General features: G+C 47.9%; 12 protein-coding genes across 12 annotated transcripts; 6 read left to right on the forward strand and 6 right to left on the reverse strand.

The window, feature by feature from the left end:
• The first annotated feature begins 66 nt into the window (after window positions 1–66).
• EDB93DRAFT_818604 (uncharacterized protein) lies at window positions 67–4,303 on the forward strand. The gene is made up of 14 exons (XM_041457584.1): window positions 67–333; window positions 387–425; window positions 478–544; window positions 594–751; window positions 804–875; window positions 937–998; window positions 1,057–1,723; window positions 1,776–2,085; window positions 2,136–2,477; window positions 2,530–2,751; window positions 2,801–2,927; window positions 2,977–3,050; window positions 3,102–3,158; window positions 3,213–4,303. Exons 1-14 carry the CDS (start codon window positions 238–240, stop codon window positions 4,247–4,249), a joined length of 3,330 nt encoding a protein of 1,109 aa, XP_041311562.1. The 5' UTR covers window positions 67–237; the 3' UTR covers window positions 4,250–4,303.
• On the reverse strand, window positions 4,303–5,153 carry EDB93DRAFT_1304826 (histone-fold-containing protein; the record flags this gene model as incomplete). Its single annotated transcript, XM_041454733.1, has 5 exons — window positions 4,303–4,634; window positions 4,683–4,735; window positions 4,786–4,862; window positions 4,920–5,065; window positions 5,122–5,153. 5 exons carry the CDS (start codon window positions 5,151–5,153, stop codon window positions 4,511–4,513), a joined length of 432 nt encoding a protein of 143 aa, XP_041311563.1. The 3' UTR covers window positions 4,303–4,510.
• Window positions 5,154–5,371: 218 nt separating this feature from the next.
• On the forward strand, window positions 5,372–7,318 carry EDB93DRAFT_1124902 (peptidase M50B-like-domain-containing protein). The gene is made up of 12 exons (XM_041448696.1): window positions 5,372–5,660; window positions 5,731–5,748; window positions 5,808–5,924; window positions 5,984–6,038; window positions 6,094–6,271; window positions 6,325–6,387; window positions 6,437–6,478; window positions 6,538–6,554; window positions 6,605–6,694; window positions 6,745–6,821; window positions 6,871–6,901; window positions 6,953–7,318. Exons 1-12 carry the CDS (start codon window positions 5,589–5,591, stop codon window positions 6,970–6,972), a joined length of 780 nt encoding a protein of 259 aa, XP_041311564.1. The 5' UTR covers window positions 5,372–5,588; the 3' UTR covers window positions 6,973–7,318.
• EDB93DRAFT_1200470 (uncharacterized protein) lies at window positions 7,319–8,371 on the reverse strand. Its single transcript, XM_041450934.1, has 6 exons — window positions 8,236–8,371; window positions 8,054–8,186; window positions 7,898–7,999; window positions 7,760–7,837; window positions 7,381–7,709; window positions 7,319–7,326 (listed from the first exon to the last, which is right to left on the reverse strand). Exons 1-5 carry the CDS (start codon window positions 8,296–8,298, stop codon window positions 7,618–7,620), a joined length of 468 nt encoding a protein of 155 aa, XP_041311565.1. The 5' UTR covers window positions 8,299–8,371; the 3' UTR covers window positions 7,319–7,326; window positions 7,381–7,617.
• Window positions 8,372–8,663: 292 nt separating this feature from the next.
• On the forward strand, window positions 8,664–10,579 carry EDB93DRAFT_1078135 (uncharacterized protein; the record flags this gene model as incomplete). The annotated part of the gene is made up of 4 exons (XM_041445358.1): window positions 8,664–9,198; window positions 9,251–9,546; window positions 9,601–9,891; window positions 9,947–10,579. 4 exons carry the CDS (start codon window positions 8,664–8,666, stop codon window positions 10,577–10,579), a joined length of 1,755 nt encoding a protein of 584 aa, XP_041311566.1.
• Window positions 10,580–11,678: 1,099 nt separating this feature from the next.
• On the forward strand, window positions 11,679–13,092 carry EDB93DRAFT_1246878 (uncharacterized protein; the record flags this gene model as incomplete). Its single annotated transcript, XM_041452509.1, has 3 exons — window positions 11,679–12,383; window positions 12,437–12,876; window positions 12,933–13,092. 3 exons carry the CDS (start codon window positions 11,679–11,681, stop codon window positions 13,090–13,092), a joined length of 1,305 nt encoding a protein of 434 aa, XP_041311567.1.
• A 626-nt stretch (window positions 13,093–13,718) lies between these two features.
• Window positions 13,719–14,218, reverse strand: EDB93DRAFT_1326011 (uncharacterized protein; the record flags this gene model as incomplete). The annotated part of the gene is made up of 4 exons (XM_041455049.1): window positions 14,081–14,218; window positions 13,995–14,023; window positions 13,825–13,936; window positions 13,719–13,769 (listed from the first exon to the last, which is right to left on the reverse strand). The coding sequence occupies exons 1-4, from the start codon at window positions 14,150–14,152 to the stop codon at window positions 13,719–13,721; spliced, it is 264 nt and encodes an 87-aa protein (XP_041311568.1). The 5' UTR covers window positions 14,153–14,218.
• Window positions 14,219–14,223: 5 nt separating this feature from the next.
• EDB93DRAFT_1124922 (Brix-domain-containing protein) lies at window positions 14,224–15,893 on the reverse strand. Its single transcript, XM_041448697.1, has 7 exons — window positions 15,854–15,893; window positions 15,606–15,796; window positions 15,182–15,554; window positions 15,050–15,132; window positions 14,817–14,995; window positions 14,491–14,764; window positions 14,224–14,441 (listed from the first exon to the last, which is right to left on the reverse strand). The coding sequence occupies exons 1-7, from the start codon at window positions 15,876–15,878 to the stop codon at window positions 14,403–14,405; spliced, it is 1,164 nt and encodes a 387-aa protein (XP_041311569.1). The 5' UTR covers window positions 15,879–15,893; the 3' UTR covers window positions 14,224–14,402.
• Window positions 15,894–15,909: 16 nt separating this feature from the next.
• EDB93DRAFT_1067866 (emp24/gp25L/p24 family/GOLD-domain-containing protein) lies at window positions 15,910–16,602 on the forward strand (the record flags this gene model as incomplete). The annotated part of the gene is made up of 3 exons (XM_041444932.1): window positions 15,910–16,000; window positions 16,063–16,145; window positions 16,204–16,602. Coding segments are annotated over 3 exons (573 nt in total), but the record flags the coding sequence as incomplete, so codon positions are not given.
• Window positions 16,603–17,293: 691 nt separating this feature from the next.
• On the forward strand, window positions 17,294–19,121 carry EDB93DRAFT_1246882 (solute carrier family 35 member SLC35F1/F2/F6; the record flags this gene model as incomplete). Its single annotated transcript, XM_041452510.1, has 14 exons — window positions 17,294–17,589; window positions 17,645–17,691; window positions 17,747–17,794; window positions 17,847–17,896; window positions 17,954–17,997; window positions 18,053–18,125; window positions 18,181–18,313; window positions 18,364–18,410; window positions 18,458–18,560; window positions 18,614–18,640; window positions 18,693–18,797; window positions 18,854–18,867; window positions 18,916–18,997; window positions 19,048–19,121. 14 exons carry the CDS (start codon window positions 17,294–17,296, stop codon window positions 19,119–19,121), a joined length of 1,143 nt encoding a protein of 380 aa, XP_041311571.1.
• A 45-nt stretch (window positions 19,122–19,166) lies between these two features.
• Window positions 19,167–20,039, reverse strand: EDB93DRAFT_818988 (uncharacterized protein). Its single transcript, XM_041457585.1, has 3 exons — window positions 19,551–20,039; window positions 19,435–19,497; window positions 19,167–19,382 (listed from the first exon to the last, which is right to left on the reverse strand). Exons 1-3 carry the CDS (start codon window positions 19,902–19,904, stop codon window positions 19,287–19,289), a joined length of 513 nt encoding a protein of 170 aa, XP_041311572.1. The 5' UTR covers window positions 19,905–20,039; the 3' UTR covers window positions 19,167–19,286.
• A 147-nt stretch (window positions 20,040–20,186) lies between these two features.
• On the reverse strand, window positions 20,187–22,202 carry EDB93DRAFT_819107 (uncharacterized protein). The gene is made up of 4 exons (XM_041457587.1): window positions 22,177–22,202; window positions 22,112–22,124; window positions 21,981–22,050; window positions 20,187–21,931 (listed from the first exon to the last, which is right to left on the reverse strand). Exon 4 carries the CDS (start codon window positions 21,923–21,925, stop codon window positions 20,375–20,377), a length of 1,551 nt encoding a protein of 516 aa, XP_041311573.1. The 5' UTR covers window positions 21,926–21,931; window positions 21,981–22,050; window positions 22,112–22,124; window positions 22,177–22,202; the 3' UTR covers window positions 20,187–20,374.
• Window positions 22,203–23,073: the final 871 nt, after the last annotated feature.

Below are 23,073 nucleotides of genomic sequence, written 5' to 3' on the forward strand. Positions count from 1 at the left end.
AGCCGCAGGAGAAATGAAACGTTTACATCTTCAGCCAAGCGGTCTTTCCAGCTACCCGATATGTCCGCCACGTGGAAATATTGTGACTGCCTGAAAGCCCTGAAACGCACCTACAAGTGTTGTCAAGCACTCGTGCCCAAAACTTGGAGCAGTCACGGTGCTGCCTGAACATCATTTCACTCAAGACTATTTCTTGGACATACTCAGAGTACTGTTTAGAGTGCCCAATATTCATTCATGGCAGTACTATCCCTGCCGTTAACATTCACTAACTCGTTCTGGACTCAGGACTATCGGAAAGGCTTGGAGATTTTGTACAGTAAGCTTGAACAGGTAAGAATGCATCTCTTACTTAGGGCATTTGTCTCATATCTTGAAAATTTCAGGGTGTAGTAGAGAACAATGACATTGTTGCATTCATAAGAGTGAGTTCCTTCGCGATACTTCAGATGAGTCTTGAAACGAAAGATATTGCAGGCTCGTGCAGCCGCTGAGGCTCAAATTGCAACATCATTGCAACACCCTGTAGCAATTGGATCGCATGGTCGGTATATGTGACCTCTCTGCTGAAACCGCAGGCTAACCTGCTGTAGGCGCCGGCTTTAACAGGGACGATGGAGCTTCGTTGTTGATGGCTTTCCGTGGACTTCAGGCAGAGTCTGAAAAACAGGGTCAAGTTCACAAAGACATTTCCAACGACCTACGGGCTCTAGTAGCTGATCCATTTAGTGAATGGGCTCAGGGATACGAGGTAAATATGCAGACATGCCGTATTGTCCACTCTTGATCTCATTCCTTTGCAGGAGCGTCTTTCTTCCAGCAAAGCTATGGTTATGAACAACTGGCTGCGTGCCTATGAAGATTCACAAAAAGAGGTGCGTGTCGGCAAAACATAGCGCAGATCATGAACACGAGATCCTCATCCAAATTGCTCAGGTTATTAAACTAAAGAACTCTTATCTGCAAAAGACACATCGGGCAGATGAGGCAGAGGATGAGTGAGCACTTTTCTGTCCTATTTCTACCCACCAAACCTGATACCACGTTCTCAATAAGCGCGAGGTTTGCACCTAACAATGATCTAGGGGATCATTACACAAGCTCTCCGCGACTTTTGCCACGCGACAAGACCACACACCCACAGCGTTCGGCTACGGTGTCTGAACGCATTGCACAGCGCTTCAAGGAGATCCAGCGCAAGGCTGCTGGTACCTCGAATTCAGGTTTGGAATCTGATGCAGCAAGCGAGACATCAGAAGAGAAGGCTTTCACAAAAGTGGACAAAGGCAAAATGAAGGCAGTAGAGTCACCGTCGCCTGGAATAATGGAATCTCCGCCACCGTTGTTGCCTCCCTTACCTCCTGCAAAGTTGGAAACTACGTCACCATTAAGCATGGAGGCACCCCTGCCTCCTACGCCCATTCTGTTGGCAGGTCTGGCAATACCCCCGGCTACCGTTTCTACATTGCTTTTACGAGCTGCCACTGAGCTGAAGCCACGGTCCATCAAGTTCCCCTTACTGGGAGAATATCCAGATTGCTTCACGGGTGAAGAATTTGTTGCTTGGTTGAACGCCAATATACCAGGCTTTGATGGCAATCTCGATCGGGCTGAAGACGCTGCAAGGGAGTTGACAGAAAGAGACGGTCTCCTTCGTCGGATTGGCGAGTTTGGCAATGAGTTTGAGCATTCTGATGAAGCATATTATCAGTTCCGACCAAAGGTGGGTTTTGATTCGATATGACGATGGTTGAAGCGCTCATTTATGCCACCAGGCTTTCGAGCTTGGATCCGAAACAGAAGCTGCATCATCCGCGCCGAAGCGTAACCTTACACCTCTGGCTGATAGCCTGATCAAGCGCTCGAACAATTTCGTGAACGTCGTTACAAAGGCCTTGAACTCCAATGCGCAGACTGAGCCCGCTCATATCAGGCTTCGTGTGGAGGCCGAAGAGGCCGACAAAATCTATCGTGTCGCTGTCAGAAAACTTGACAGACAGAGGCTTGGTCTTGAGGAACGTATTGAGGAAACCTTGAAAAACCTCCAGAGAGGTGAGATGGAGAGGCTGAGGGCCGTCAAGACAGGTAAGCCCTCGTGAATCACACGTCGAGGACATGAATTTAAGCCGTTGCAGTGCTACTTCAATACCAAGGGACCTTGGCCACCATACCCAAGGCATTCGAACCATCCATTGAACGTTCTGCCACTTTGGTCGCCTCATACCAGCCCGACGCAGATTTAACCGCGCTCATGGAACGTTACCGCACCGGTCCTTTCAGACCGGTCCCGCAGCTGTACGAGTCTGTTGCGCACGATGAGTCAGATGTAGTCTTTGGCATTGACTTGCGTAAGTGGGCTGAGGGTGGTTGGAATGCACTTACCTCTGGCGAGGAGAAGAAGGACCTGATCCCGCCAGTGCTAACCGCCTTGCTCAATGCGTTGAACGAGACATATGACCGTCTACCAAATGACTCAGGTGAGTGGAATCTGTTGTGCAAAATCATGCAGAGCGTGAGATTCCTGTCCAGAAAAACGAAAAGCCTGGATTTACGAAGTTCCGCTTCCTGCGTTGCATCACCTTAGAGAGGCTCTTAATGCCGTCCCCCCCGGGCAGCCTTTCTCGCTTGAGATGCTTACCAAATATGATGCTCCTGTGCTCGCAGGTGGTATCAAGCTATGGGCTCTTGAGCTTGATCCGCCCCTCGCTCTTTGGGAGGGATGGGATGACATCAGGAAACTCTATCCTACAGGTAAGTTGATACATGTACCAGCGACTTTAAAGACTAATAATCAGGGTAGTTGGGTCTGCGAAGGCCGATGGCGATGTTTCGGAAGAACAACACCTCCAGGACTTGCAAGTGGCTCTTCAGCGTCTGCCGAAGGTCCATCTTTATGTCCTAGATGCTATTGTCTCTCATCTCAGAAAGTACGCCTACTGCACATGGTTTCAGATAAATTGCTGAGTTGCGCTGTAGTTTGATTGAATCGACAAGTGTAGAGGAACCAGATGACACCTACTTCACGAAGCTGGCTCTGTCAATCGGCCGCAGTACGTTCCTAGTGACGCAAATTACATTACAAAACTGACCCAAATTAACAGCGATCATCAAACCCAAAGTGGAGACGGAGCTGTCCATCCAGGACCGCCACCCTACGCGTAAGTGCTTATTCCATTCATTACGTCCATCATTTCATACTCTAGGTTGTTTAGTTTTGTTCATCGATCTGCTTAAGAACTACGATGATATTCTCCCCCCTACTATCGCTAGGAAGAAGCGGGAGTCCGAGCGACGCATCCCGATCCGGAAGCGCACAGCACCTGTTGACATGCGTATGAGCCGAGGCAGAATCTCTGTCGGTGCTCCATCTCGGGAGATCTTAGCTGCTCAGCAAGCAGCACAGAGAGTTGCTGCTCAGGTACCGGATGCGACAGTCCCTGAACGAGTTCCAGAAGCTCCACGTGCCGCTGTCGACGCCTCACCGATCTCAGAGTCGAAGAGCTTCGACACTGAACCAGAAGTGTCTGACGCAGTCGTCGAGGAACGTGAGCAATTTGATCGTACTGAACAATCCATCATCTCTCCCCCTGTTGTTGAACACGACTCCACGCCCCAGCGTCCAGAGTTCAAAGAGCCACCCCCTGAGTTCGACGAACCCCCCAGGCCTACATTCAAGGAACCGCCCCCGGAAATTGATGATATCCCTAGCCCTAGCATGCAGCCTACGTCCTTTGTTTCTCCACCTGCTTCGCCACCGCCTATGATGGACGAGAAGGCACCCTCGCCTGCAGTGTCCGTGACGCCTGCTACACCCCACAACCCAATCAAGGCACTCAGGCGCAACTCAGCCATACGCTCTGGCAGTGCATCGCCAGCGCGTAGTCCGTCTCCCCTCGCTTCATCTGCCACGCCTGCTATTCCAGCAGAAGATCAGATTCTGAGCACCGGAAGAACTGGGTTGTCGAGGCATTCCTCTGGACAGGCAGCAGTTGTGCGCGGTCCGCGTATATCCCGTGGCCCAAGAACGGCTGGTGGCGGGAGTGTGAGCAGCATGGTGGCGAATTTGAACAAGAGTTCGATGTCAAAGTCTCCACCTCCATCCCCGAACTACAAGAGACTCTCTGGTGGGACAACACGTCCAGGATCGATACTAGGGGCTGTAGATGGGAAAAGCAAGATTGGCAGGGGCGGCGCTTTCTCTAGGAGGACTATGGCCAGTGATGCAGAGGATGAGGTGGTCGACAGATGAGGTGGTCAACAGGTCATGAGGTTCGCTGAAATGTTCGCATATATGAATCGGATCCACTGGACAATATGCCCTCGATATGTACGGATGTTTTTGACCTGCAATATAACTTATGTCACAACTACTGTGTGCGCTTCGACGTGGGTGCGGTAGCGGCTCCAACTGAAGTACCGCACGAGATTTACGATGTCTATGGTACAATTGTGTAGATTAAGGCGAACGAGTACAATGATACAAATGTGGAATACAAATCTCCGCAGCGCTCTAGACCTCCTGTGAAGCACCCTCCTTCTTGCCCTTGCTGGTTTTTGTGGGAAGAAGTTCTGGGTTGATAAATGGCACAACACCACCCTGGCTGATAATGACATCACCAAGCAGTTTGTTCAACCTGATGAACACATAAGTATCAATTTATCACACAAGTATAATGACTCACTCTTCATCATTTCGAATAGCAAGCTGAAGGTGACGGGGAACAATACGTTGTTTCTGTCTATGGTTGAACAACTGCATTTGAGGTAGGAACGGATATCACAGACTTTGTTATCACGAGCAGCATTGCCAGCAAGCTCCAAAATCTCAGCAGCAAGATACTCCAAGACAGCAGCAAGGTATACTAAACGATTGAAATTGTCAGCCTAATATTAACAATCACATTACAGATGCGACGCACCAGGGGCACCAGCACCAACACGCTGTGCGTAGTTGCCTTTCTTCAACAATCTGTGAATACGACCGACAGGGAACTGGAGACCGGCTTTTGATGAACGCGATTGAGCTTTTGAATCGCTACCGGTCTTTCCAGATGAAGATTTTCCACTATTGAGGGAATGTGAGCTTCCTGCGCTTACCCAGGGGCAGGTATTGCAACTTACGCTTTTCCCTTTCCAGACTGCGTAAAAGTCATTCAGCTGATAACTTCAAGTGTTGTAAAGCTATACTCACCATGTTTCTGAACCAAACAAGCAGTTTACTACAAAATTGTGATGTGGTAGAGGGGAGAAGCAAGTGTGGCAGGTTATGCAGCTTTCCGAGTGCCTAGGCTTTATTGGACTGGATTCGCACTCCGCTCAAAACTGCAATCAACGCGTTCGTGTGTGACACGTGACTGACGCGCCTTTCATTCTCCCACGAAAACTGGACCTTTACGGAAGCGTTGCTTAAGAGAGGCAGGGTTTGCTGTGACTTGAGTCTGAGTACTTCAAGCCTTGAGGCGTCCACGAGGAAATCGACTCTCAAAATTTGCGCTCACGCCTCCTTGTGCTGTCCTTGATCTCTTGTTCCTCTGCTATTTTTTGTGTCTGGAGAGCCTTGATCGATACGGCAGGCTTTCTGCCAACCCATGTATCCGAGGGATGTTCCCGTTGCTACCCAGGCGGCCCAAACGCCACCGCTTACTCCAACTCACGACCAGGTTCGTGTATTTCTTATGACGCCTTAAAGTGACACGTACCGCATGGCTTACCTGCGCTAACCTTTCTCAGATAGTCGTTTTATATGTTGTACGTCTTTCAACCCCGTGTACTCTTCCATAACATGATGAGTTTGAACTCACCCACAGACCGTTGTTTATGCCGTGGTTATATTCGGAATCTGGAATATACCAGTTGCACGGACGCTAATTAACCCACTTAAACTCTTTACCATTGGGTGGCATGAGTTTTGCCACATCGTAGCGGTGAGTTTGTCTTGCTGCCAGGCACAACTTCTGTTTGAACAACGACATTCGGTGTCCAGGCCATCCTGACTGGAGGGACCATATCGTCGGTCACGATCGATCCAAATTTGGGTGGTAAGCCTGATTCATTTTGATGCCGAATCGCATTTTATAACGAGCACAATAACAGGCGCAACAATTGTCGAGGGTGGCCGTCCACCAATTATACTCGCGGCAGGGTATGTGGGATCAAGCGTTTTTGGTGGCGTCTTCATACTGGCTGGCTTCGATTCTCTCGTCGCCAAAATTCTGAGCTTTGTCCTTGGCCTGGGGCTTGTTACTCCGTTGGTTCTTGTGCGAGACAAGCTGTGAGCTCGAAGAATCCCACCTCGTTTCCACGGATGCTCTGACACCGATGTAGGACCATTCTTCTCACATTATTCTACGAGGGTCTACTTGTTGGCTTCTGGTTTATCGGACATGCGTGAGTGGGACGGTCCGATGGCATCGCCTTGGTGCTGAAACCTAAACAGGCAAGCTCTTCGATGGTACTGCTTATTCGTTGGCGTCATGAAGTATGTATCGATGCTGTGTCTTTTCTGTGAGCTCAAGCTAATGGAAATTGCGATTTTAGCACATTCTACGTTATCTGTACGCTTCAATTCTTTTCATATAACATCCATCCGCTTGATGCGTTGTAGGGGACTTGACAGATGACAAGTTCTTTCGAAAAGCGAATGATTCTGACTGCACGCAGTTCAATCTTATGTTTCCACGAATATCTGCGCATGGTGATGCTTTACGTGGTGGTCCATTGGATGAAGCTGATTAAGTTGCTCAGTGTGGGCTTGTTTCTGGATAATGTTCCAAACAGGAGTATGCATATCATTTCTATTCATAGGAATAGTTTCATTCAAGGTACGCTAACACCCTTTCGATGTTCGCAAAACCTACAGCGTGCATCTAGCTATCGACAGGGGATATGAATACCCAAGCGGGTGAGTAGCTCAACAGTCCTCGTTGCAATGGTAGTACTGACTACGGCGTAGCTGTTTTTTTGCCAACATAACAATAGCACAACTCCACGAGTACGAAAATCACTACACTTGCACTCGCTTAGAATTCACGGGCTTTTGTCGTTCACATACGGACTTGTACGATCGGAGAGTGGTTCAATCACATGTATCTTTGCTGCACCATTTGCTCCGCCCAGTATCTATACCACACATGACAATGCGGATTCATACCATCAGTGACAATCATTGTTCATATTTCTGAATGCATTGTGCTCATCTTCGTAGAACGGTCGCTAAATTAATGTAACTATAGCTCTCGCACACACGATTCACTTTTAATATAGCTATGCTCATGTCAATAACGCCTGTTTTGTCGACTGAGCTGGAGGTTGGAACCATTCGACGAACTTCGTAACGATGAATTTAGTTAGCACCGATATTCAAGTGCTCATGGACTTTACCTTAACTGTTTTGTACGAGGTCTGTATAGTGTGCCAATTTTAGGTTCTACAGGAGTAGGGAGAGTAGCATATATTTGGCATTGTGTCCAGAATACTCAACGGCTACTGTACATACGAACCCAGTGACCGATATTTACGAAATAGTGTATTGCGCAAAGGGATAATCGTGATATAGAATATGCATGGTGCAGACAGCAAGTGTAGATAGAAAGTCGTGTCAGAGTTCTTCATTTCGATTTATTTACGGGTTGCTCGCCGTATGAGACCCGCAATGAGGAGGGTGCCGACTGCGGCCACACCGCCCGCAAGTGCCATACCCACGTATCCCTCTACGCGTCCAGATCAGTAAGGTGCAAAAATACTCCAAAAGATGACGTACCTCGCGCAACACCCTTGTCTATCAGTGATGCTAGACTTTGTGCCTGCAGGTTAGTGGGCTCTCGTGAAAGCAAGAGGTCTGCGCATCAGGTATAAGTAGCCAGGTAAGTCAGCGCAAGGAGGCACGTCTTCGACATACCGTTGAAGCTTCTTGCATCTGTAAAGTTTCCCATCTTGTAGTATCCAAGTGCTAGGTAGTACAAGCACTCTCGCCGTCTTGATGGCTCAGTCCGGTATATTTCTGTGCAGCGTCAAGTTAGACACCGCGGAAAGGAGACACAGAAGCAGCACAAACCTTGCAACAGTCGCACACCCTCGACCTGGTTTTCGCGTACCGGGCTCTTCACTAGCCCCCATGCATAATTAAATTTGGTCTGGACGGTGATGTGAGACTGTGCAAGCTCCTTCTCGTATTGTAACCGAAGGACCTATATAACAAAGTTGTAGAATTATCACTTGAGTACGGAAAGTGCGTACCTCTATCTCATCGTACGATAATGAGATTTCAGCATCAGCAGCGTATGGAAGTTCTGTAGACATAGCAGAAACAGTTCAAGTGGACAAATTATTGCCTGGAGCGGCAGCAACGTAGTATCAGAAGGCCTGGCTGACGTAACTTTTTCGCATCGTCAAATGCTTGGACCCTTCCTTGAACACGAACTACATCGAGCAAAAGACTCAAATATGGCAGACACAGCAGGTAAGCTTCGTCTCTCACTCTTCATGCGTCATTTTCACGAGTAGGCGCTCAAAAGCCGACTTGTATTCCTCGAGAGGCACTGCTGGAGGTACTTGTTCTTTGCTTCATCTTTTGCCTGGAATTTTTCCTGCGAAAGATGATGGTTCCATGAGAATCGTCCTCTTTTTGCCCCATGTTTCCTTTTCAGCTAGCTAGGATACGGCAAATGCACCTCCTCGCCGAACTGCTGATCCCGCCAGCAGCATCACACGTTACTCACTACCCATGGTTTCTTCTTTCTCTAGAGCACGGCTTCCGTGAGGAACGCGACCGCCGGAGGCGTGATGACGGACACCGTGATTACAGAGACCGTGACAGGGATGGCCATGGCCACAGAGATAGAGGGGATAGGGACAGGGACAGAAATAGAGAACATTTTGGTGATCGTCGAGATGACCGACGCCGCGACTTCGGTGGTCGTGACTTTGATGACCGCAGGAAGCGTGGTGCTGGCCACGACGGTGACCGCCGCCGAGAACACCGTGAAGAGAACCGCGAACATCGACATGGTCGAGGTCGTGAGGAGGGATCTCCTCGCCGTGGTGGACGTAAGGGACGGGATGGGCTTGGCACTCCGGAGCGAAGGTCCCCTACACCCGAGGGTGCAGTTCCTCTAACTCAACGGAGGCGCAAAGCTTCTGGATGGGATGTTCATGCTCCTGGATATGAACAGTATTCTGCCATGCAAGCCAAACAAACAGGTTGGTTGACCATCCAGTTCTCCAAGTGTATCTAAATGTCACATTTTCAAAGGTCTTTTCAACCTTCCTGGAGCGAACCGCACACAAGTTCCTCCGATACTCGGTATCGCTGGTTTGCCGCCTCCAATCCCAGTCCAGACTTTTGGCATGGGAATTGGCAGTAACCCAAACTTATCTCGTCAATCCCGTCGCCTCTATATTGGCAGTATCACACCTGAGGTCAATGAACAAAATCTTGCCGACTTCTTCAATGGCAAAATGATCGAAATGGACATTGGGACCGGTGGCCCTGGAAATCCTGTCTTGGCAGTTCAATGTAATTATGAGAAGAACTATGCGTTTGTCGAGGTTTGTGCATCTTTTGACTGGTCCTGAGTGCGTTTGACCTTATGTCATCTGTAGTTCCGCAGCGCAGAAGATGCAACAGCTGCTATGGCCTTTGACGGTATCATATTCATCAATGGTCCACTCAAAATTCGGCGACCCAAGGACTACGGTGGTGTTGAGATCACTGTTCCTAGCGTCCATGTTCCAGGCGTTGTTTCAACCAACGTCCCCGACTCCATCAACAAAGTGTTTGTGGGTGGTCTGCCTACTTACTTGAACGAGGAGCAGGTACAGGAGTTACTCAAAAGTTTCGGCGAGCTCAAAGCCTTCAACTTGGTTCGTGAAAATGGCAATGGTCCATCCAAGGTATTCTTCCGCTTCTCGATCCTAATAATCTATATCTAATAGTTTACATGAGCAGGGTTTTGCATTCTTCGAATATGTGGATGCCTCTGTTACTGACGTTGCCATTCAAAGCTTGAACGGCATGGAGCTAGGAGACCGCTATCTAGTTGTACAGAGAGCCTCGGTCGGCGCAAAACCCGGAACACCTGGCATGATTCCAAACCTTCCTTACGACCAATTTCCAGAGATTCCTCGACCCATCATGCCTGCTGGCGAAAGCAACAACGCCGACGCTCGTATCCTTCTCATGCTCAACATGGTTACTCCCGACGATCTCACCAATGACGACGAATATGGCGACTTGTACGAGGACGTCAAAGAAGAATGCTCCAAATACGGGAATGTTGAAGATCTGCGCATTCCCCGGCCGGTCAAGAAAGACAAATCGAAATGGGCTCCTGGAGAGCCTGGACAGCAGACTGCAATTGAAGCTCAGCGCGCAGATGAAGCTGCGGGTGTTGGCCGTGTGTATGTCAAGTATGTTGATGCCGAAGGTGCACAGACAGGTCTCAAGGCGCTTGCTGGGCGGTCCTTTGCTGGACGCTCTATCATCGCTACAGTCTTGAACGAGGATAGTCAAACGACGCCCCCACTTAACCTGATTTTTGCCCCTCAGCCAGATGCCCCTCCTCCGCTTCCCACCTCTTGATTGATCACTCCTTTTTGGAGGTCGGAAGTGGTTATCTAGTTGCTCAGTCGTATGTACGTCCTGTACTGTTTCTGATGTCGTTCCGTACAGATGCTTTGATTTCATGCAAATGAAGTGCCTCATGGCAATATGATAATTACTCCAGTGTTGCCCAAGGGTCCTCACTTTGACGATCGCCAGCCTCTTTATTCCGTTTGTCCATCTCGGATCCTTGAGTTTCCATTTTTCACTCAAGCCTTTAGAAAAGATTCGATCACAATACATGAGCGGATGGCATGCGCTGCCACCTGTGGACGGCACGCACTGTCAATGACATGTGTCCTGTCGAAGAATGCCGCCGCTTGGCTGATAGGTGTCTCTTATCTCATTCGTAACGCTGGTACCCATATCACACAGATAGTAACTAGCAAAAGCGTAATCGCAAGGGGCTTATGGATCTCTTTTCACTCGTAGTCGACAGGAGGTCCGTGCCGTGTCACACCGGTACCACTAGGAATGATCTCTCAGCAGAAGCAGAAAATTAAAGTTGGCTGCAAGCATCAGGGTGAACATCACGGAACGGCTATCGCAATAAGCTCATAATTTGCCTATAGTGCGCGCCTCGACCGTCATCGGCTATCTTACCAGCTCACCCCTCTCCTCTCTCCACCACACGGCTGCTTCGGTGGGACTACTTTTGACATGATAGCGGCCTCACAAAACTATGTTTACCAGGATTCCGCGTGGGCTGCTGTAGACTCGTGCGCTAAAAGAGCTGGGAACGGTACACCTGTGGAGGGCGGCCACTCCAGGGCATTTGCGGCTGGAGGCGCGGAAGGAAACCTAAGCACATGCACTCTGCTTCAAGAATGCTGTCAACGCATGTGGTAAGATCATGTGGCGTGAAGCCATGAGTTATATACTGGTTGATTTTCTAAGCACGTGACGAACGCGTCGCGATCGAGTTTGTTTATCACCACACAAACTTTAATTTTCCAGGAAAATTCGAGGAGTATAAATACGGCGCGCCCTCGCAAATATTTTCTTCTCAGTTTATCCGTGTCTATCTGTGCCAGCATATTCTTACGATCTTCATTCTTCTCAACCATCATCTACCATTATGACTCTCTCTACCGCCATGACCATTACTGTCCGCGTCGCCGTCACTGGCTTCCTTTCGGTCTCTTGCTTCAGACGTGTTGTCGTCGACAATACCGCTCAGGTCCTATCCAAAGCAGAGAATGCTTCCGCTGGCCTCGCTGTATACTCTGTCTGCTTGTCGACGATTACGCTGGTTCTCGCCGCCGACAAAGCTGCACAGAGGCTCCTCAGCAACGAGCCCAAGCATATGCTAGCCACTTCAAAGAACGCCAACGCCGACTTTAATCCTCCATCCGCTCATGATGTGACCGCCTCTGTCACGCCTCAGCCTGTTGAATCATCCCATTTGCAGCCATTTCCGTCTCCATCTCAATTGCGTTTAATCGAATCGGCAGGAACAATATCCGCCCCATTTTCTACTTGCATGCCTAATGAAAAGACCACCGTAAAACCGTATAATTTGCAGCCATCTCCCTTATTGCGTTTAATCGAATCGACGGAAACAACGTCTGCCTCAACCACGTATTCTAATATTTGTACGCCTTGCATCACTCTCACTTCGCCGGACCTCTACTGCAAACGCCTGTCCATCGATTCCAGCACCACTCTTGTACCCCATAATGACGACTCAGTTCCCGACGTTTTCTCGGACGATGGTGCCTGGGACGCCGACGACTATAACTCGGAGTCGCTTCAAGTTAGCGACAAAAGCACTGTTCACAAGGTAAGACACAGTGCATCATCAAACTTCACATTACCTGATGTTTGAACATCTAGGACGATCGTTCTAAACCACAGCCTCAGAAGGACCCTGCACTAGAACATGTGCTTGATATTCTGATTGCCAAAATGACAGCTCTTACTCTCGATGATCCACCTCGTCCTTCGAAGCTTCGACCACTCATTCTAGTCAACCGCCACAAGACATTCTCTCTCTCAGACAGTCCATCTACCGATCCTGGCGTCGCCCTTCCTGGACCTGGCTATCCCATCGACGTGCCGACTCAAATTATGGAGGCTCTCTCTCTCGCCCATCGCCCGTCTTCCACCTCGAAGCTGAAGCCTCTGATCCTGGTTACGAAACTTGCCAACCCACGCTTCAAGCTACCTCTCACAACTACTGTACTTCGACAGCCTAGATCCAAAACTACAGTGCGGAGCCAGACATACTGGCCTTTTTCACTGAACCCTGCGATCTGTGCACACCCACAGCCTGGGTGATTCAAGACCAGCTCTGCGCTACTAGCGACACACACCTACACTCCAATATCAGGTCCCCTACGACCAATTTGGACAACGGCCTCCTTCTGTCCCCTACGACCCGGAGCTTCACCGCCCAAGAAGTCGAAGGCCACTTCCAGTCTACGCACACTACACGTCATGAGTCTCCGACAATAGAGGTCCCCTACGACCCAATCTTGACGACAAACTAATCGGTCTTCACTACACGACATTCTACCATATAGGCGACCTCCATGATCACGCACGCATCTATGATAGCAAGTCGTTTCTTATTCTTTATCTACTACCTCTTTGATCTGTATTTTCATTCGACTGGTCAGTTTCATCATAGACTCATCTGGCATGTACCAGTAAGATTTGTCTCTTTCGTTCCCTACTTCAGTTCTCCTTTTCCTTGACTTTTACGAGACAGACATTTGAATTCATTATCTCATCGCAGCTTGTAATTACTTCGCTAGTACGTATCCTTTCCCTTTCCTTCTCTACAGACAGTCTGCTTCGATTTGTATTTCCATTTACTGGTACGACACTGGCCATTTAAATAGTTCCATTATCTCGGCTCGCGATGTATACCGACTTATTTCATGATCTTGTTACATTTATTTTGTACATATACTTCGAATACAATTCATGTTAACCTGAGGACTTGCGTGAGGTTGTAGTTGCATATATGCCTTTGTTACTGTGACAGCAGCCTGACCTATATGCTGGAAAATTTATGTCGTCGTCTTCACGATACATCATGTAGCGCAAAAAAATCCGAGTCTAAGTAAAAATAACGAGGTGCATATCAACCAATATTGCCAGGCATTTCGGTTCATATAGGTGTAGGTCGGCCAGCTCTACGATCCTCGCGTCTCTGCTCCAGCTGGAACATAGTCAGCACAAAGGTTTCAAGGACTTGATAAGTATGTTAGTCTCACCCACGCCTTCTTACAGTCCCTGTATGCCTGGAAGAAGTCCAGGCAATTGTCCCGGTTATAATCGTTGTTGTCCATGCAGCTTAAAGATGCCTTTGCTGCTTGTTCGCATGGACTGAGCACCAATACGACGAGGTTAGTGAAGGGAAAGGGTATGTAGGAAGGAAACGCACTCTGTATGTTGGGTGTATGATTGTCGGGCCTGTCATTACCGTGAATGGGGGCGACTAGTTTGAGATGATATGCGAGAAAGACATACAGCAAAGACACCTTTATAATCCGCAGGCTTTACATTATCCTGTGGCGAATTTGGAGGCGACGGAGTAGGCATGACGATTGCGTGAACTTTACAAGGACCGTCATACAAATCAAAGTAAATAACGTTACTTCGTTGACAAGATGTTATGATGTCAAATAGTCACACACTGCGTGTCGTGTGATATCTCATTGTTTTTATTTCACAGTATCACAGATGGATTAACAAGAACGACTTGGCAATCCAAACCGATTGTGAAAATGAACTCCAACAAGTACAACAATCTTCTATAGATCTTCCACTTCTCCAAAAGTGATATTTTGCATCATAAGAAAAATGTTTTTCTTGTCGTTTCAAGCTCAGGCTACAGAGTAATCAGTACAATGATCGTTATCGAGTGGACAGCACGTTACCTTCCAACGCCAGATATACTCATTGTCTTTTGGAGGGTTGCTCACTGAAACGGGTTCAAGCGGCTTCATCTCCGATTCCTCGTCTTGTTCTGGCATAGATGTTTCTTCTGGAGGTCCAGGCAACTCCTCAGTCCCAACACTGATTTCTAGGGCATCTGGCGATGCCCCAAAGTTTTGAACTGCCGGCAGCCCTCTTTTGAGCCATCGAAGTTTTAGAGTGAAACGAGGCCCAATTTCTTGCAGAGCAACTTTCTCAGGCGAGCGGAAAGCATACCTAATAGATTTGGTTTAGAACCTTATTCATCCAATTCTTGTGATCTCCCTACCGATGACGTCTGAAAAACAAAAAGTCACGCTGATTGTGAAGCGCGACTACCTGTCGCCCCTGAAATTCAGGCAATGGCGGGAATAAAGTCTGGAACATTCGTCCAACACTGTGTCCCAGAGTAGTAGAGAAATTATTGAGAACGAGCTCGGGGTTGTGTGGCGTTGCTCTCGCGTGACCCTGAATACAGATCCGTTATTTTTGCACCAGCAATGAGATGGAAGTCTAGCTCACATATATCTGTTTTGTGAGTTCTATAGACGTAAGTTTGAAATAAGCCATAGGACCATTAGGGAGATACACCAAGGTGATAGCGTCTGGACAATGCATAAGCCTTGCGTAGCAAAGATGGTCGAGACAACAGACTTGGCTTCTTCATGTCCTCGTTCACAACTAGTAGATGCTTATAACCACGGCCAGCAGCCCAACCAGCTATTCGACCCATCTCGAAGCCTTTCCCCTTTTTCCGCCGTATAAATTCGGCACCTGGAAATATTCCTACTAACTCATCACAAAATTCATATGTGCCCTTCGAGGCTTTTGCAGAGGTGGTAATGAGAACCTTCGGAGGGATAGTTGGATCCTGCGTGAAGTTGAAATAGTCCGCAAAAGGATCAGATGCGATATCATTAGAGAATTCCTCATGCTGGGCAGACGAAGGGCCAGCTGCAGAGAGCATAGCTGGGTCTGCCTCGCGGGTATTATCGAGCGTACGAGGTACATTTTCTGAAATACGTTTCTGATGCGAGGTCAACTGCGAAGGGAGTAAAGATGGATCGTTTATACGCACTTTCTTTGCTGCAGGGTCGTTGGCTTCAACCTTGGCCTGATCAAGCCTTTTCTGTAGTTTAGCCTGGTTTTTGCTCTTTTTCAGCTTGCGCGCAACCTCTTCTCTTTTTATCTTGTTTTTGATAGACGACGGTTGAAAACGTGCGGGAGCCATGGCATGAATAATGAAATGATACGCAGGACGTGAAATTTCTGAGCATCATGTCAACACGTGACTTCCAATCTTCTTCCTGGACTTCATCCGCTCACCGAACAACATGTTCGCGTTTCGCATTTCGGTGCTTCTGCCGTTTTTCCTTCTCTTAATAACGACAGTCAATGCCCTTCATTTCTACTTGGATGCAAACGAAAAACGATGTTTTGTGGAAGAGCTGCCATCAGACACAGTGGTTGAGGGTAGGTGTCCTCATCACCTGGACCAGTCGGGGGCACCTCGAATGTCTTACCTTGCGTCATAGGTCACTACAGAGCGTTAGAGTGGGGTGATAGCACACAACAATACACTCTAAATGAGGAACTCGGAATCATAGTTGAAGTGGAGGTACATCCCAAAGGCACCTTTACGAACAATATGTCTCATACGCAGTTTCTGCCTATAGGAAATGGAAACATCGCACGTCGTCACAAAAACGAGAGGTCCACCTGACGGTCGCTTCACATTCACATCCCACGAATCTGGCGACCACTCCATTTGCATCTCCACCAACTACACGTCATGGTGGTCAAGCACGCACATCAAGCTCTATCTCGACATCGTCGTGGGCTCCACGAAACCAGACATCGAAAGCGACCGTACTCATATCGGAGAACTTTCCAGCAAGCTCCGCGACCTCAACCAAAAACTTGAAGAAATTCGCAGGGAACAGCAGTACCAGCGGGAGAGGGAGGCAGATTTCCGAAACTTGAGTGAGAATACGAATTCGAAGGCTGTTTGGTATAGCGTGTTGCAGATTGGAGTGCTTATTGCTACGTGCACGTGGCAGTTGCGACATTTGAAGGTGAGTGATGCGGTGTCTTTTACGTATGCTGGGAGTTAATCTGTGCCTTCTCAGCGTTTCTTTGCGGATAAACGATAGTCTACTATCTTCTAATGGACTAGCAGTCGCTTTGAGGTTGCTGATTTGAACCTGCCTGCTGTCCTTCAGCTGATCAAATTCAGTGACGTGCAGACGAGTTAATTGGCATGCACGTTTATGCATGAAAATGTTAGAGAAAGTTCAAGGTACCCGCGGCTGTGAGATTATTGACATGTGCCTCCAATGCTCATGTATTGTATTGTGGCATTTGGCTCAGTAGAGCCCAGTTCAACTGTTTGGGATATGTCAGGCACCTTGACAGTGTCGCAGAGGGCCACTACGTTTTCTCTGATATGATTTGACCAGGCCGATCAAGTGCCCAGTCTGCTTCGTAGCACATACCTGAGGCATAGGCACTGAGGAAAAACGGACGAATTTGATTGGTTAACTTTACCCCCATTAAAAAATTGAAAGGCACCACGCGTTGCCGCTTGGCAAAACTACCCATCCAAGTAGGTTCTGTCAGGTTCTGTCCAAATCTCACACGTAAGTTCCTGAGCTGCCATCTGGGTGTGTGCAATCGCTGACAGCCTGAGGGACCATAAAGAGCTCGATGTTCTCAAATCCAGGACCGAGCATCTCGGACGATCGCAGTACTACTACTAGAGACACCATGTCCGAGTCTCTCGATCACAAGCGCGATTTTGAGGATACGACGGGATCAGCGCAATCAGTCATAGACGCAGGCGCCCTCGCGCGGAATTCTGTTCGCCCTCCGATCGACTATTCTTCCCCAGCTGCTTTCACAAGCAGTTCCTGGGCCAGGTGGAAGAGTATATGGACCAGGCGCTTCATACTATCGCTGTTGGCTGGACAAGTAGTTTCTCTGTGCATAACGGTGACTAATGTCACGACGACGGAACTGGTGTCTAGGAATTGGTCGTTGCCAACTACACAGACGTGGTTCTTGTGCGTGTTTTGAGTTTTGTGGTTATCTGTGACGTCTATATATTTTTTCTTGCAGGTACTGCTCGTTGTTTGTCATTTATACGCCGTATACTATATATAAGTGTAAGCATGCTTGTTTGTTTCTTGATCGATGGCTGACAACAGATAAATACTGAAGATGGCTTGAAGGGTTGGGGTCAGATGATATATAGGGATGGTTGGAAATGTTCGTGACATCATCATCGTTTCTGCCGACAAAGGGTTTTGATACACCACAGACTTCATTCTCGCGGCTTCTGATGTCGAGGGCAACTTCTTGGTCGTAAAGGTAAGCATATATCTCTGCTTATTTCGATCGCACCACTTATCGTGTCTCATCGAACAGGCATACAACTATACCGATCTACTATCTTGCATGCTTCTCGACGCGTGAGTCGTACTCGACCAGCCGTATGTTTACTGCATCTCACGAAGTCTGTCTTAGTTGGGCAATTCCTGTTTGCCTGTTCTTTTGCTGGGTGTACATGCGTTCGAAGTATCATTGGACTCAAGTATTGGTGAGAAAACATTGATACGTACCTATTTCCATGTCTGACTCATAGATGCATACAGGGCATCCTAGTGTGTGTCGGAGGACTCGGCATGCTAGTATCTTCAGACATGCTCACAGACAAGAACTACCCTGCACTAAGCAAGGGCAAAGGCGACGCCTTCATGATTGTTGGAGCGACGCTATATGGCTTTAGTATGTTATCCTTCAGGTGAACAAATCCTCATATTAATGACGGTCATCAGCCAATGCCACGGAAGAGTTCTTTGTGAGGAGATCGCCGCTTTATGAGGTGGGTGATGCGTCTTTAATAGAGGATCGCGTATCTTACCCTAGCAGGTCGTTGGCCAGCTTGGTATGTGGGGGACCTTGATCAATGGGATTCAGGCTGCTAGTTTGGAGCATGTGGCCATGACTACAGCCTCATGGAATGGTGCCACGAGTGGGTCATTTTTGGTATGACTACAATGTGGGCTGGGCTGATGGGTTCTCCAGTTGGCTTTCTTGCTGCTTACACAGCTGGTCGGTTTCTGTTAAATTTTAGCTTGATCCTCACGCTGACACTCGTTGACAGCGATGTTTATCCTCTATACAGTTGCTCCTCTGCTGTACCGCATGGCGTCGTCACCTTTCTACAACATCAGTCTGCTCACGAGTGACTTTTATGGTCTTATTTTTGGTATGCTATCATCTTCTTTGCGACCGCTCTTAGGATGACTGATTGTATGTTAATAGGTATTTTCCTTTTCGTAAGTGTTGCATATCTGCGAGGTCAATGGGTGCTAATATTTTTGCAGCACTATTCGCCATACTGGCTGTACTTCCCTGCTTTCTGTGTCGTCGTCATTGGCCTCATCATCTATTTCTGGTATGCTACCCGTGAGTGTCTTAGTTGTGTGTGTGTGAAGGTCATTAATGCCGTAAATTAGCTGAGGAGCAGGGGAAGATCAATCCTAAAGCTCCGGCATATGTCCGAAGAATGCACCTGGATGACCAAGTTTAGTTGGATACCTGCAGTGATACCCTTATGCGATACTGGTAAGCGATTGATGTCAACAAGAAGTGAGCGCGCGTCATTATATGGTGGTTATTTACAATGCCAAAATCCAATTAAAAGGATAATGAGGGAGGGGTGATGATGTACATATGTAATGTACGATTCTATGATTTAAACATATCGAAGAGGTGCTTTCCTTTGCCTCTCGAGTTCTTCTTCGTAATTTTTTCGTTCTTGTTCGCGTTGGGCCTTGTGTTGGGCCAATTTCTGGAGGTTGATGCTGAGAAACTGGATCTGGGAGATGAACGAGACGGCGTACGATTTTCAGTGCTTCCACGGTAGAGACGATGGACTCTAAAGTGGATTCAGACATATCGAGCATCTTTAAGAAACTGATATGAAGAGAAATACAAGATATCATTTTATTCGACTCACCGCATCCTCGGCGCGCTTCTGAATCTCCTTGAGGCGTTCCTTGTCCTCCTCCCATTCCCGTTGATTAAAACCCATGGTTCCATCACCATTGTGGTCATGCTGTCTCTTATAGATAAAGTTCCACCTATGTTCCTGGGGTGCTGGCCCGGAAGCGTCGGGCTTGGAGTAGATAGGGGTGGTGTTTTCGCCGCTCCCTTCTACACGATGTGGTTGCATGACGCAAGGAAAGTACTGTGCACGATGTTCGCGCATCTTGTGACTGCAATTCCAGAAAGTAGCAACACCTGCGCCGAGGACGAACCAGACGATACGGGATGGACCGCGGAAATAGTGGCGGTGATAGTAGGGGTACATGTTAGTCGGGGGAATCGATGATGTTGATGAGGTAGGGGAACATCAGAGTAGCGATTTATATACAGTCTCGAATACCGCGCGCCGTCATGATCACCGTCGACGAAATCGCTCGGCCCATGACGCAGTTGTTCGGCGCATCCATTTTGGGTCAAAGCCGATCGGCAACGCGACTCGGCACTTTCAATTATGTAATCAATTGCCAACAATCATAGACTTACTAGTACTATGCCCAGTCCAAGGACAAATAGTACTATGCACCGATTTCCTTGCTCCTCTAATACCTTTCATTTCAACACTACATTTACTTTACATGAGCCGTAATAAGTTGTGATGAAAAGAAAGTTGAGCTACTAAGTACTTGGAAGAGAGCATGATTATTGCTGGGGTAGATTAGGTCTGCCTAACCTAAGGGGAGACCATTAAATACAGCTACCGACGATAGGAACGCTAAAACATACTAAAACTCCAGTCTAGGAAGGATACAGAATAGCCGCAATCGAACCGTGATCAAGGGTAGATTGATCGCAATCGATTTTGTTCATAACCACTTGTTGAAAAAGCTGCATCTGATCAGCCGTGAAATTACGGCATAGTCTGAGGCGGAGGTCGTGGACGGGGACCTCATGTTTGGCTCGCATCGTCAAGACATCTCGAAGGTTTTGAAGTTCATCACCTTCGAACGAGATACCGAGGAGCTTCAGAACACGAAGCGAGGGATACGTGCCTCTTGACGACCCTTCAATCCGGAGCGCAGCGGTTAAGCCTCCAATAAAGTCTGGGCCACCCTCCACATAGATGGATTCGAATTTTCCGGAGAAGAAAGTTAGACCGCTGCGTTGCGCGATGATTTTACACATATCGAAGACAATATCTCTGGAAAATCCAGCGGGTGGTCCATTTGGCTGAAATTCATTAGAGTCTTCGTAGTAGAATTGGATCGAGAGTTGTATGTCATCATCTTGAGGATTCCAGGAGTAGTTCGAATTGATCTCTGTCAAAGAGCTAAACTGAACAGCAAAACGCCATGGCTTGAGTTTAATGGCACGCAGCGACCGAAAGACGGGACCGGATCCACCAGGGTGCATATTCATGACTGAAAACAAATCAGCAAAGGTTCGGTGCCCTTCGATTGATGAAAGCTGTAGAGCGATCTTGACGTTAACGGGAAGGGCCAGCCGTCCGAGGAGAGACACAGCAGTTTCGAGCGAGGTACCGTCTAGTACAATCTTTTTCAACCGAGGGAGTGGCACTCCATCGATGAGTATTGATTGGCCAGTTTGTAAAAAGTCATATCGGAGCGTAAGCTGTTCCAGGGTGTCTGTACATTGTAGAGCCGAAAGGAGGTCCGGCAAGGACGTTTTCGCGACATATAGAGTTCGAAGCCCACTGAAAATGCTCGATGACCATCTGGGATTGCAATAGTCGACCTCGAGGTACCGAAGCGAGGGTGCTTGTCCTTGGAAGATGGTGTCGGATATGGATACCGTTGAAGGAAGTTGACCGTAGACCGAGAATTTAAATGTTTCAAGCATTGGTGCAGGTTGAGATGATAGCAGATCCATAACGCGGCCGACGTGATATGAAAGTGCGCGTAATTCGAGGTATTTGATATGGGGCAGGTGTAAAAGAATTTTCTCCAAGCAACCCTTTAGTGAGATCGCAAATGTTGTATAGGTGACAACCAAAGGAGCCTGCTGCGACCTCTCAAGCATGACATCTAGCCAATACAAAGAGGTAGAACTGATGAATCTCCAAAGAGTCGGGCACTCGAGAGCGACTTTGCGCCAGCGTCTGCAGACGTGTGTGACTACTAGACAAGCAGGGGCATCATCGACGGCATCGCTCTCAAAATCATCATCGCTATCGTATCCATTGAGACGCCTCTCTTCTTCGAAGTGCTTGAAGATCATCAGGAGAATCTCATCTGGAAGGCGCGATATGGGGATTTGACCATTTTTCCAAACGCGAGGGACGCGCATGGACTCAACCAGTGCAGCAGATTCTTCGTCGATGTGTGACATGGGGATCTATAGGGCAGAGTTGTCAGGCAAAACCTCGGTCAGGTGTAAGAATTACCTTTTGTAACTTGATAGGAGGTTTCAAAAATCAGTTCGAGCAATAAGAACAATAGCAATGTTGCACGGATCTACAACAAACAGATGATCTTAGTCGTAAGATGCAATAATGCAGACGTCTGGTATATTTACCTATGACAGAAAGCTTTGGTCATCGTAAGTATAGGTAAAGGTGAAGTAACAGTAAAATATCTCACCTTAGTCGTAGGAAGCGATAAGGCAAAGGTCTGCAGAACGAAGCTGCTTAAATAGATGAGAACTGTGGCTCAGACCACCAGGGAGCGAAGATGTTGGACCTGTGGATCCAAGTAAACAAAAGATTCAGTGATCGCAATAGATTAATCATGTAACAAAAGCGCATAATGCCAAGTAGGAATATGACCACACACAGGAGAACGGAATTCTGCCAGTGGACTGGGCCAAGACTCAAAGTGCTTGCACCAGCTCTGAGATCTGAATTTTAAGTAGTAGTACATAATTAATATTAATATTCTTTGACGATGATAAGTTCAATGACGTCGTACCTTGTCAAATTTTCTCGTTGTCTAGCGTATTGAGCAATGAACAATGTTGGTACTCGAACGATACGCATAGTCCGGCGTGCTGTCGCTACTTCCATATGATATTGCAGAATGTGTAATCCTGACGCTTTTCTATGAACGCTGGCGGCTGACGACTCCTCTATCCATGGTCATACTCTCCTACCCCACTGACCCTGACCTCCAAGCGAGGGCGTGACAATATCTGTAGAAGATCAGGTAAATCAAGTCCACTCATCTGCCTGTCATATCGCCATGTGTCCCTTTCAGTGCCAATTTCCAGCCTATCCGAAACACGTTGTGATCGTTCGCTGTACACCTGGTCCAGCCCATCATGAAAAAAAAGTGGGACACCACCAAGTTCTCCATTTCAAACAGGTCCTGTGCAGTCTCTGAACGCTTTAGAGTGCCATGCTTCATGTACGGTGGCGTACACGACTTCAAAAAGTATGCCTGGCACCATTCCTGAGCGCTATACGAACCGATCGACCACGGGGTATCATTGTCGAGTGCATAGGGGGTGAAATAAGGGTAAGAAATTATGCAATAGATTAA

This window comes from Suillus bovinus (assembly GCF_016758785.1).
Source record: "Suillus bovinus strain UH-Sbo-P2 chromosome Unknown EDB93scaffold_7, whole genome shotgun sequence".
Lineage (NCBI taxonomy): Eukaryota > Fungi > Basidiomycota > Agaricomycetes > Boletales > Suillaceae > Suillus > Suillus bovinus.